Source organism: Netta rufina (assembly GCF_964035555.1).
Source record: "Netta rufina genome assembly, chromosome: 23".
In the NCBI taxonomy this organism is placed as follows: domain Eukaryota; kingdom Metazoa; phylum Chordata; class Aves; order Anseriformes; family Anatidae; genus Netta; species Netta rufina.
Window position 1 is genome coordinate 1,562,369 of NC_140147.1, and position 13,455 is coordinate 1,575,823.

Sequence of the window (13,455 nt, forward strand, 5' to 3'; positions counted from 1 at the left end):
CAGAGAGGTATGGTTGCTGGCACAGCTATTATGGCCCAGTGCTGGTGGCTCACTTCAGGAAATAACAACAACAAAGAACTTGCTGACAAAAGAGAGAAAAGCAGAGTGAGGGAAGAATATGAAATTAACCTTTGTTAGATAATTTAAAATGACAGATTAAATAACAGCCCAAACCCCCCAAAGTCTGCGCTGCAGGGAGCTACAACTTTGATTTTCCATGAAATAAAATAAAAGCGTAGGAAACAGCCAAGTCCTGGGCTGCAGGATGCACAGCTGCACCAGGACACCAGCGTATGAGTTCCCCATGGGGGGCACTCGGCTTTGCCTCCCCGAGGGTCACCATCCTGCTGGCAGGTCAGGGGCACGTCCACCCCGGGAAGTGACAACTGCTTCACCAGGTTCACTGTCATGTCTGCAGTATGAAGATTTTACGGATTTATTTTTTTTAAGCAAGAGAGGTTTTTCTTCAGTTTGAGAGTTGCTTTATTTTTTTTTGTCTGGGGCTGCTCTGGACAGAGCTGGCGCTGTGATCCCACTCCAAGCTCCCCGCTTTACCAGAAGCGCTTTGCTGGACGCTCAGATTGAAGCAGCAGCTGTTTAACAACACGTCAAGGACAGTGAAATGTGCTATCAGAACAAAGATGATAGTACCCTGGAAAGGTGGAAGACAGCTGAGCATTACCTGTCTCGTGCTGCTTTGCGCATCCGAGACAGTCGGGAGCAAAGTGCCCCCAAGGAGCGAGCAGTCATCTCAACCAGCAGACAGACAGAGGGCAGCCCTGCTGCCTGCAGCCTGTCCGTCAGGACCAAGGAATTAGGAATAGCTGTGACTCTGAGGCCTTGAGCTAAGAGAGTTAAATTAATATTTATTACGGTTATTCTTATACCTTACGAGGGGACGTTTCATTATGTGCATAGCAGAGGTTCAAATTTGTACTGACCTTAATCAATTATTACTGATGAAGTAATGCAAAAGCAATTAGAAAAATGCCTTTATTAAATACAGCAGAATAAATCACAGCAAAACCTAGTAGAAACAGTAGACTACCTAAGAAAGCCAATGAGACCCACGTCATTAACGGATGAGTGAAAGATGTTTATTCAAGTCATCACAAACATTATCAATATTCTGCCTTCATTTAGGGTAGGAAGACAGGGAAGGAACAGCTCCTTGTTTCTTGTCTTAGAAAGCCAAGTGGTGAGAGGATGATGCCCCACGCTCCCTGTGTGCAATGCTCGTGGCTGAGCCGAACACGGAGGCTATCCAACAATTATTCTCCAGCACAGCTGCTTGTTTGTGTGCTTTCAGCCTGGAACACTTTCTGCATTTGTCTGGTCAGTGCAAGCACAGCTTGCTTCTCTTTGCCTTCCAAAGATCCTGCCTCCTCAGATCATCTCACTTCTGCTGCGAGGCACACCCGATGGCCCCAGACACCTCATCCCTGCTCATCCTGCACATGAGAATCCAGGGCTGATCCTGGAGGGAGCGCACACCTGCGGCGGGTGGAAACAGGAAAGGCACCAGATTCAGGAGCTGAAAACAAAGCAGGGAATCACTGTATTAAGTTCAGTCTCCATGGAAACAACAAAAAATCCCGACTTCTCTCTCAGCTTTTGGATATCATTCCCACAGTCTCTGACCACTTGGGATGGAGCTTGAAGATGGTAACATACTTTCTGCCTGATTTTCCATTTTTAAGTAAATTCCTCCTCTAGGCATAGCTTGGTGATGGACTGGAAAAACAGGACCTCAGCAGGAGCCTGGTTAATAACTGACGCCTCACTCTGGGAACCATATGTCCCAAATAGCTAACAGAGCTGGAAGCTCAGGGCACTGGTTCCAGCTGCGAAGCAAAGTGCTTTACATTTTGTATTTTCCTCTTTCTGTATCTGCTCTTTCAGTAAACATATCTGCATCACAATGCGTTTTCCTTCTTAAACCCTGAGGCACCAGCAGGGCAAGTGGGAGGTGAGAGAATAGAGTCTGGAGCAAACATTAACCGGGAGAACATTTTTGCATTACAGAGCCACAAACTCTTCAGCTCACTCTGATGGAGTAGCTGTCACTGCCAGCATGAGGCTGACTGGGGGCAGGAGAGCAGGTATCTTAAAGAAAAAGGAAAGAAAATGGGTGGGGTTTCAGAAAATTTGAGGAAAATATCATCCGTGAACTTAACACAGGTTGAATAGAAGCCTCTGTGAATGCGGAAGCGAGCTACAATACCAAAGCAGGTTTCATTCCTGCCCACTCAAAACAGGAGCAGTGACTGGGTTACCAGGAATAACGTAAGCTTCTTAAACTTACTGGAGGATGCTGATCCCACTACAGCAGTGTTGGGCTGCTTGTCTGCCAGGGTTTCTGCAGCCATCTGCTATTCAGGAGGTGCTCCAAGGCTTCTGCATGATGACGAGATCCTTCTTGTATGCCCCTGATTATTTTAGAGGAACTCTCCCCCTCACTGCAGTTCAGACCTACAGGCTCTCTTGGGAATCAGTGATGGTGTCCACAAGAAGATGGAGCTGAATTGGCACTTTTTGGCAAAACCCTCAAAGCAGTCTAGCACTAGGAGTGTTGGTAGCGGTCCTGTTACGCACCTTTTTCTTCTTGCTCCTTCACAGTTTAGCAGAGCATCCTTCCTCTGCTGCAGCACTAGAAGCTGCCAGACAACTGTTGCTACACATTTGTCTTCTGCAGGCTGGAAGCTGCTTGTGCAACAGGCCAGGACTCGAGTCCCTCTCTCCAAAAGTCCCACTTCTCTGCACATCTGGTGCTGAAGGCTGACTGCTGTAAAACAAGGACGAGGCTCCCACAAGCACGCGACTGCCAGAGGGGTGACAGCAGCTGCCATGAGGTGCAGCAGAGGGTGTGCAGGCAGATTCAGCCACACGGGAAGCACTGGCTGTGGAAGCAGTGCAAAGAGCCTCAAAGATAAACTTGTGCACATCACCTCCGCCTGCAAATCAGAAATGTCCCGCTGCAGCTTGATCAAACACTGATATTAACATAAAACAAGTCAGGAAACTTCTCTGCAGACTAAATTAAAGACAGTAACATAACCCACACCCCATCCCTGTTTTCTGGGCATAGAAAAAAAGGAAGGAGATAGGAACGGCCTCCTTGCCTGATAAAATCAGCAAGCAGCACTTCATATTCAGCCTCACATGAACAGAGTCAACCCATTGTGCTGAGCAAAAGCAGCCAGGAATATGGACAGATGCCTTGGCACAGGACAGTTCATTACACCAGCATGAAACCCTATCAGGGTAACAATTCAACTGATTCAAGCAGTAAAATAACAAGCACGGAGACAGCCCAGGAACGTGCATCCTCGTGATCGGTGCTGAGAGCACAGCCAGGGGCACTGCTGGTGCCTGCATGCTCAGTGCTGGGGACTGATGCTTTTGCCATGTCCCTGACACTGACATGCACCACGTGCAGGCTCTCTGCAGCCAGAGCATCCCTGCTGCAGCTATGAGAGCTGCCCGTGTCTGCTGGAACACCCCTGTCCCAATGCAGCAACCTCACCTCGTACCTTCTGCTCAGAGCGCTGCATCTTTCTCACTGAAGTAGGCTGACTGCACAAGTACCTGGGTGGAACTCAGTGACCAAGTGAGGAGAAAGCAGGCTCCAGGCTGACCCAGGTGGACCTCAGCTTTCCTTCGGTATAGACTCAAGGGAAACAGAGCAACTGAACTGAGCAGTGGCATGCCAGAAGACGTGCAGCTTATCTGGCACAACTTGCAAGGCAGAGAAGCAGCAGCCCCCAGGTTAAAGTCACAGAAAATGAAAAAGAAGAAAATTCTCATACAGGCTACACCAAAACCAAGTCTGGGGAGCGTGGGGGGCAATCAGTGTGTAATTAAGTGCATTCCTGCCCAGCACAGCACTTAAACATGTATGTCTCCTCAAGCAAACATTTACGTCTCAGTGCTCTGATAAACTGGAGCTGCGGTGAAGAACCACGACTTCAAGGGGAAATGCCCTGCTTAATTTTGAGACCGGAATGGTCTTACATGGCTGCAAACGTGAAACAAGGTTCTTAACAAAAGCTACAAATCCCACGTGTATACAGAGATCATGGTAATCCTGCCTTCATTTAATTTGCTTCACCTACTGCTGGATAAAGAAAGGGTCTCAGTGGCTCAGGGGAACAGGCTGGAGATAAGGAGTATTTCACCACTGATTTGCTGCTTTGAACTCAACTTGGGTCAGCAGTGATCAGAAGGTGTTAACAGGTCCTGAAGGACACATCTCTTGCACAAACACTCAAGCCATCTCAGCCTTGGAAGTGGCCTCAGCAGACATTGAGCCCTTTCTTGGGCAGGCTTCCAGCTGTGTAAGCCCAGAACATGACCAGGTGCTTTGCTGAAGTGAGGGTGAACGTGTTTTGGTAGGGTAAGGTTACCTACCCATACCCTTTTCCAGTTTGTTTGGCAGAGATGATTAGAGCATCCCTCTGCCATTATGCCAGGAACTTTCTATCAGGGTCCTTCATAAAAAGCATCAACTGAAAAAACAAAAAACAAACAAACAAACAAACAAACACCAAAACCAAAACCCACAAAACAGCTTGGAATTATAAATTAATACAGTTCCTGTATTTCTTCAAATTCCACTGGAAACATCTGCATCTACAAGAACATAAGGAAATGGAACAGGAATAATGACCAACTAACAATTTAATTTAGAGCTAAATGAAAAAAAACTTGTCAAGTGATACAGAATTACATGGTTCTGATTAGCACATTGCTGGGAAAACATCTACTGTATTTGCACTGCTGGCCACAAATCCTGAATGTTTGTACCAGACAGGGTGCACAAAGGCTAGCTACTCAGCTCAAAACTAAGATCTGTGCTCTTTGCAAAGAGGAGCTAAGATTTTTCAGCAGGTATAGCATGAAAATATGGGATTCAACAAAAGAAGTAATTACGAGTAGGGAGGAGATAGATTTTACATTGCTGTTAAACAAAATCAGATGTTTAGAAAGGCTGGAAAAATGCAGAAAATCCCAGTGCCTCTGCAGATGACTGTGTTAGTGCATCTGTGTGCAAGCACAGGGGATCCTGAGCTCTGTCAAACTCTTAGCAGAGGGAAATCAGAGACAACTCTCAACAACGAAGGATCAGGTTGGTGCTCAGTGGGGACAGGGTGAACGCAGGGCTCTCAACAAGGCACCGCACACCTCCAGCACCAGCAGAGATGCTGATTGCAGTGTCGCTGCAAGCCACAGCAACTGTGAGCAGCTCGGTGAGGAGAAAAGGGCTGTGGCTGAGGTTTCCAAGTGAACAAGAAAGGAAAGAAGCACAACATCTGCTCCAAAGCCAGAGGAGGAAACACACAAATTAATGTAATTTCAATTGGAAGTGCTTTGGGATGTGCCTTCTGCCTCTGTACAAAGGAACATCATGCAAGACTACTGCTCTGAGCAGGGCTATAATACAAATAAAGTTAATGATTAGGTAAACCCCTCCATAAACTAGTGCAGATCCTAAAGCAAGACCAGAGTGACACTAAGCTCCCTGTAATGACTGTCAGAACAACGGACCAAGTCTCTGGAGGATTCCAAAATACCCTGAAACAGCACAGCTCAGATCGTGGCCCCTCTATTTGAACATACACCCGAGCACGTGCCCTTACTTATTGCCAGCCTTTGTGGAGTTCCAGTCAATCAATGCCAAACAAATACCCCTCAGTTCAGCACAGAAACCTCCACCCCCAGGTTTGCACAATGCGCTGTAATCAGACTCTAGGTATTGTTTGATTTCTCTAAGTGTTATTTAACTCTAAAACACTTGACGGGTCCAGAAAACTTAAAATGTGACAAGTCTGGGATCAATCAATTAAACTTGTATCAGGATGTAAGTTGTTTGCAGAAATTACTCCCCGAGAGCAACTGAGAGAGGATAGTTAAGAGAAGGAATAAACCTTGCCTTTAGTCACCAAGATGGTTACAAAGGACACATATTCTATAGCAGTTTAGCAATAAATGCCTATCATATGACGACAGCATTGTTTGGTGCAAGAAACCACTTGCCTAAAGGTGCAGGGCTGAAACCTTGGGAGCTGTAGGTCCGAGACCCATGGGAAGGGGGCTGCAGGGATGGGGAGGTGCTGGAGAGGGACAGCTGGGAGCCTCGTTCCTTGACTTACTGAACGGCTGCAGAAGCCCTCTGAGAGCACTGTCCTGCAGTGAGGATGTCAGCCCTTCCTTTCCTCAGCAAGGAAACAGATTTTGGTCATACAAAGTGTTTCGTTACAGGGCTATCCACTGCTGTATTTCACATAAAATTCAGATAATGTGTTTTTCCCTGCTATATATGAGTATGTTTAAACAGTAATTCCAACCATATGCTTGGAAGTTATAGCACTACTGAAATGCCCTGCTCCCCGACTACGTCTGTCTGGACATTTATCATCACTTTCACTGCAATATCTGAACAACTCGCCAACTCCCCGTGATAGCTGTAATTATGGGCTGGTTCCCCATTTGTAAACTTAATAATCTCCTCAGCCACAGGTAACTGTAGACTTTAGTTGAATATTATACCTCTTACAAGTTCCTCCCATCAGAGCACAAACTTTATCTAAGTAGCACAATGGTTTTCCTTAGGTAGCATTTATCCACCTGACACCTCTTGAGCCCATTTTGCTGTCCTTTGAGACTTCAAGAAAACCGACTGTGGCTCTGAAAGAAAGCAATGACTTGGGTTATACTGGGTTATGAGAGCTGCCTTAGCCTCTGACAGATACCAAGATATCACAGTCCTGTAACTCTGAAAATGCAAATGTCAGGGAAGGATAGTAACTACAAACATGATTTGAGCACTACAAGGTGTGGCAGAAAAGACAGAAAAAGGTCTTCAGTACGCACTCATCACGGCTACCCAGACAACCACATGGCATGGAAGCAGACACCAAGTTCAGAGCATACACACAGACGGATGACTGTGCCACAGTTCCCCATCCAGTTACACTACCAGAGGCTCTCAGGCTCAGAGCAGTCGTTTCAAGTATCTCAGATCATCAGTGATAATCTAAACATACACAGCAAGGCCAAGGATACCTTGCTCAGCAAGGCTTTAGCTGTGAACATGCACCAAGAAGTCTTGCAAAGTTTCTCCAGTGACCTACGTGCTCGCCCTGAACAAGTGCTGGGATGCAATGACAACAAGGAGGATGAAGATGGTAGCCCTGTTATCATGAAGGCACAGTCACAAATTAAGAATCCATTGCAATAAGCAGATGCATGACTTAAATAGTTTGTGTTGCTTTGTCATCGAAGCCCCAGGAAATGAGTTCTCCACAATGAATTCTGTCTGCTCATAAATCATTTGCTTAAGACAGCAGGATGCACCATAGCACACTGTTTAATCTCCTTCTGCATTTGTCATGCATTTGCAGCCAGTATCAGAAGCACCAAATTGTTTGCATATTCCCACTAGCAGCACATAAATCAGGTTACCTTATTTTCCCGCCTGATACCCAATACATTTAATGGTCTCCCAGCATTTACAGAGAGTTGTCACTAATCCCACTACACATTTCACGCCAGGTTACACATTTTGTCACATCACCTCTTCTGATTCACGCGCACTAATATGATGCTGTCTAGAATAAGCAAACCCGAAGGCAGGGGAGTGAAGGTGTAAGAAGGTTATGAAATACTTTTTCCACTACCTACCCGCTGACTTGCTGGTTCGTAAGTATCCAAAACCGGAGAATTTCAGAAAACAGCATACAATGGCATTATTTTAACTAAAACATTCATGCCCATGTTACGCATTGCAAAGACTGCTGATTGTTGGAAGACTGGAGCTTGATTTGATGGCCCTGTTCACTATCTACCTACAAAAAAATAGAGTCTAACTTTGCTGGGAAGCCTCTGCTCTACTACTGTGAAAAAAATCACCTGATAAGAGCCGCAAACAACAGGTTTAGCCTCCCTGCAAACTGTCAGCAAGAACCTCAACCCAACCATCGGCTGTTTTTATGAATTCATCTTCTGGTAAATGAGAAAAAGCTTCTGAAGCTAAGCACAGAAATGGTCTAATGCTTCCCACTTCAAAGATAACCAGGGAAACTACATTTTCCTCATTAGCATCTTTAGCTGATTTGCTTATAGAGAAAACTAAGTAGGTAGAAAGTCATTGCATCTAGAAAAGGCAAAACTCAGAGATAATTGCTTCTTTTCTCCACATATACATACACAAACGCTCAGAGCTTAAATTTCAGTTCGAAAAGAAAGGCACTTACTTGAAAATGGATTTTCTTCTCCCATAAAATGCCAGTATAGGGACACCAAAGCCCCTGCTTCCCCTGCAGCTCCTGGAGAGCCCAGATTCAACTCTAAAGCCACAGGGTTTGACCCACCCATTGCACCCCCCGTCAGCTGCATCTTTGGCACGGATCAAGTTCTGCCATACTATAAATTACTATTTTATAGCAAAGTATCTAACAGCAGTGTATGTATTTATCTGTATAGTGAATACACGGTTCTAAAAATTACCACTTGTTAACTCTCTCTTCTTTTTCCTCATACTCGTCCACTGTCACTCAACTGTTGTTTTTTGTAGGTTTAGTCTCACTCCACTAGAGCACAGTATTTGTTCAAAGACACAGAATTTAGCACAGCTAACTAAGTATAGATGGAACAAAAAGAAGAGTTTGTTTGTCACCAGTTGCAGAAAATATAGACACTTTTGTGAATTTTAGTAACGCTCAAATACAACACTTCCTGAATGAAGGTTCGATCAATACAATAACACAGACTGCCCACTGCATCTTCAAAGGGCAGTGAGACCATTAAAACCCAACGGGAACTGAGCACATAACTCCCCATTTTTATCCATTTAGAAAATCCCCATTTTAGAAAATTTTATCTTCAGTCACCACTGAGAGCAGAATATCCTATTCCTGCTGAGAACTCATACAACAAATTAAAAATTGAGGCCCAGCAGCGGGGAGCCTGAATATTGTCAGGTAATGAAAGAAAATGAAACAGCTGAAAACAGAATCAAATTGAATAGATTTAAATTTTGTTGTTGTTGTTGATGCCCCATCTTGGATACAAAAAATCCCACTTGCTCTGCAGAATTAACATGAACCCAAAAGCCAGGAGGGCTCATGGGCAGAGCAGAGAGCACGTGGTGCCAGCATGGGGCCACGTCTGGATTTGGATGCTGTCCCCCTCGCACCTCCCCTCCTGCTGAGAACCAAACCAAATTCTCCCCATGGCTTCAGCTGTCTGAGCACAGCACACAGCCATGCTACGTGACCACCTCAGCACACAGGGAAAATATTTTAGAGCCATCTCCTCACTGACTTACAAACACAGACTGGTTTCTGAGCAGACCACTGGCTACTCTTTTGGCAGGTAATTGTTTTCTGTCCCTTCAACTCAAAGGCAGGCTGGCACTCAAACTTCAAACTGTCCCCGTGGCGGAACGTGGATCCTTCTCTTCTGCCGTAGGCCGGGATCCCAGGATCACCACAGCTCCCTTGGTCGATCTCTGAAAGAAAATAAAACAAATATTGCTGGGGGCAGGCTCTGACACGGAGCTGGCGTGGTGCTGTCGACTGGCATCTCTGGCAGAGCCATCGCAGCCCCAGGAGAGCGCCTGTGCCCCCTCAGCACGCAGGGCAGCAGCGGTGGCAGGCGAATCGGGACCCAACGTAACACGAATTTCAGTGCTGTGACTCTGAAGGCCTTCCCTCCTAACAGTCTCTGCCAGATGCTCCCTCATCCTTGAGGTAATCATAGCCTAATGAAAAACAGGGATAGCCAAGGAGATCCTATTCTGCATTTGCTTTAGGGATGTGGTTGAAAACAGACACACCATCATGTCATTTAGCATGAGCAAACCTTGGACTCCCTCAGCCATGAGGATACAGGCACAGTGTGTTTGCTGGATTGCTGTGTTTGCTCTCTCCCCCCCCTTACTACCCTGTTTTCATTTCCACGTGTGGTCCTGAAGGCGACAGCTGCCACCTTCTTGCGTGAAAACACGCAGTTAATCTCTTGCTGTGCATGTATTTTGACTTCAAGTAAATCGCGGACACAATTTTCTGTTATCTGCTGCTCCACACAATTTCATTTCAAAAGGGTCCCCTGCACTGTATCACTACTAGCTACAAAACTTCATTCCTTTACAGCCTTCTTAGTGCTCCCACAGTATTCATCTGCTTCACATTCATCTCGTCTTCCAGCCTTCTCTAGTTTTTTATCCCCATCATCTGTGATCAGCTTTGCTGTCTTTTCTCCCCGATTTCAATTTCTTACACCAAATTGGAAACTTCTTTTGTGACATTTTCTTTACAGAAGAAAATCGCATAATCCGAGATTTGCATTACTCCATCTAATATTCCAATTTGGTTTGAATAACAAGCACCACCTCATTATTATGCTGACTTCAGGCAACTTAGATACAGGTGTATTATGAATAGAAGTCACGAAAAGGCACCTAGCTTCTGCTACTGCTCTCTGCATCTTGAACTAAAAAGTCACTGCCAGGTAACGAAGCATTCCCAAAATAATTTAACATAAATTAATATTAATAGAAAAGTTTTCATGAAACATGTTTCTTTTTTTGCCTGTCAGTGAAAACAGTTTGCCAGGATTTATGCCTCTTCCTGCAGGCTTTGAAAATCCATATGTTGAAGATTTGTTCTTGCGTATGAGGGACAAAAACAAAACAGTTCATATCGCAAAGTAGAACTGAACTTACATTGCTCTACAAAAAAAGAGATGATGTAAATCACAGAAAGAAAACTGAGCTTCAAGACTCAAGAAACAGTAACAAGATCAAAGGGTGGAATGCATATTTTAAACACGCATCATTGTGACCTGACAGAGACACAGGGAGCTGATAACTTATCCTGCTAGAAGCCAACAGCCCTTAAAAATTAATTTTTGTCATGTCATTCTTTCTCACACCTTGAAACACAATATTAGCAAGTCTTACTCATGGCAAGCTGTCCTGCAGGGTGCCTTTCGTCCAGTTGCTGCCTGTTCTGAAGCCTGTGACACTGTGGGCTCCGAGATGCTGGGAAGGGGGCATATATATATATGCTATATATCTAGGAATACATATATGCTATATATACATATGCTATATATCTGGGAAAAACCTTTAAAGTTACTTGTCCTGACACCACTCTGGTTTCTGCTATTGGTCAGAGTGTGATGGATGCTAACAAACACCACTCCAGCCATCTCTTAAAACAACGCTCTAAGTGTTAAGGGCCGGGGTGAGCAGTCAGCTTCAAGCCTTTGTACCCTGCATTGTGGGAGCAGAAGGGCCAGCATTTCTTGGGCTGCTGGGACAAATGCCCCTCCACGTGCAGAGACTTCCCACTGAGAAGCAACAAAGCCCGTTAAAAAAACCCATGCAACATCCCTGCCTGCTTACACCTGGCTCCAGAGAGGGAGAGCCCTGTCCTCCTAACACCCCAAAGGGCAGTTTGGCCATTAGGGTCCCTCCAGGGCTAAGATTTCACTGCAGGTGAAGGTGTTTAACCCAAACACCTTCGCTGTGCGCCTATCTGCAGCTCTGGAAGAACAGCAGCCATGGGTACCCCACCGACAGACGTGCCAAGCAGCTCCAGCTACCACAGAAGGCAGCACGAGCTACAAGTGTTCAGCATATTCTTTGCCTTTGTAAAATCAGGACATGCTTGGGCTACCAGGCACTCAGAAAAAATGCAGCCAAGCAAAGCAAATAAATAACTCTTTCGACCCTCTGCTGAAAAAGAATAAAGGTAACACAGATGCTCTTGAGGTACTGATTGAATGCTCTCCTCCCTCCTTGGGCTCCCCCCACTTTCGAGCTTGTGCAGTCCTTTTCCGTCACACCGCGTGAACCCAAGTGGAACATCTCTAGAGTGTGAAATCACAGGCTTAAGAATGGGAGAGAAATGAGGAATTAGAGCTCATGTTTTCCACTATGCATGTGATCTAATTGTTAGCAGCATTCAAACAAAGCTAACACGTCTTACTACTTTAGAGAGGTCATAAAATGGAATTTTTGTCCTGAGAAAATCCTCTGGTTCCTACACGTCTGTTGATACATATTAAAATTCATGAGATATTTAGCAGAGCAGAAATTCCAAAAATGAGTGATTCAGAAATATCAAAACATGTTACCTCAACAAGATTGAAACATTTCACCTGAAGAATGTTTAAGTAAAATCTCTTCCACATTAGAATAATAATAGTCAAAACTAAACAAGAACATCAAAATCAAGTGTTTTGACATTATTTAAATGAAACAAGTTGAAATGAATCTTTCAAAACTTCTCCATCAAATATTATATCATGCAGGTAAGTTTTTGACAAAACAGTATTTTGTAAAGGAAAACGTTTTGCCAGAAATTTGTCACCAGCTGTTTGTGCTGTTTGTATCCCTGTGGTGGGTGGGGGAATCGGATCCCTGTGCTCAGCGCCAAGGAGGCAGCCTCTACTTCCAGAGCACCGAGGAAGAGCGAGTCCCTCGGATTGCGTGGGCACAGACCTGCTTTGGGGAGAGCAAACGCTCACCGTCTCTGCTCCTTTACAGAGCTGCACAGAAACACTGCTGGCACCCAAAATTTAGGCTGCTGTTTTCCTGGGGCTACACGCGATTTCTGTTCCTTCCTGACTCAGCTCGGCAGGAAACTGAGGATTTCAGAGCTGCAAGCAAACACCGAACGAGCAAAATTCATTCCACTCTCCGGAAAATATATCCACAACATGTGGGATTTGTGAGCACTTAGAAGCCATACCTGAAGAAAGCACACAAATATTAGCTCTAGTCAGAAAGACCCTTAAGAATATACTTAGCCTTACACACACAATTTCACACATATATTATCTTTGCTTAAACTAATGAAAGTTAATAGCGTTAGGTATGTATCCTTAATGAGCCACGACAAGGGAGTTCCTATTGTCTAGTTTTTCTACTTGATTCCAGCAATGAGGAAAGGAGATGAAGAGGAAGGGATAAAGCAAGAAGAAAGCCCCTTTTTTTGCTATGTCCCTCCCATCTAAGCCACTGTTGAAGGGCGAATACAGGAACTGAATCTACCAGGCTCATTAAAGCCCTGGGGCATGACATTAAATCTGTCCTGCTCGGGTTTAGATGAGACGTGCATACAAGTAAGGTGCCCCGGAGAACGGTTCAGGTCAACACACCATAAGCTAAAAGCCTTCACGTCTGTTGGCTCAGCAGCATTGCAGCAGGAGTGTTTGATGACATGAGTCAGTACATTTCACGGAAAAGCAGAGCAGGAAACAAACACTGCATTTACTGACAGACTTCAACACCGAGACTATTGGGAGGGGGATGTCAGGCGATGTAGAACCTAAGAAAAAAAACACATGATCAATGAAAAATACCTGCAGGCACTACTAAGAAGGAAGGAAGGAAGGAAAGAAGGAGGCCTTGGTGCTCACGAGCATGGGGGCAGTATATCTGCC

At 45.1% G+C, this 13,455-nt stretch overlaps 1 protein-coding gene across 1 annotated transcript in view; it reads right to left on the bottom strand.

Annotated features, from left to right (window-relative positions):
• CSMD2 (CUB and Sushi multiple domains 2) overlaps window positions 1–13,455 on the bottom strand; it is a gene marked incomplete at both ends in the record, with an annotated part of 284,745 nt that overhangs the window by 115,159 nt on the left and 156,131 nt on the right. The window contains one exon of the mRNA XM_084300478.1: window positions 9,329–9,511. Coding sequence (XP_084156604.1) covers window positions 9,329–9,511 — 183 coding nt within the window. The remainder of the gene's footprint in view (window positions 1–9,328; window positions 9,512–13,455) is intronic.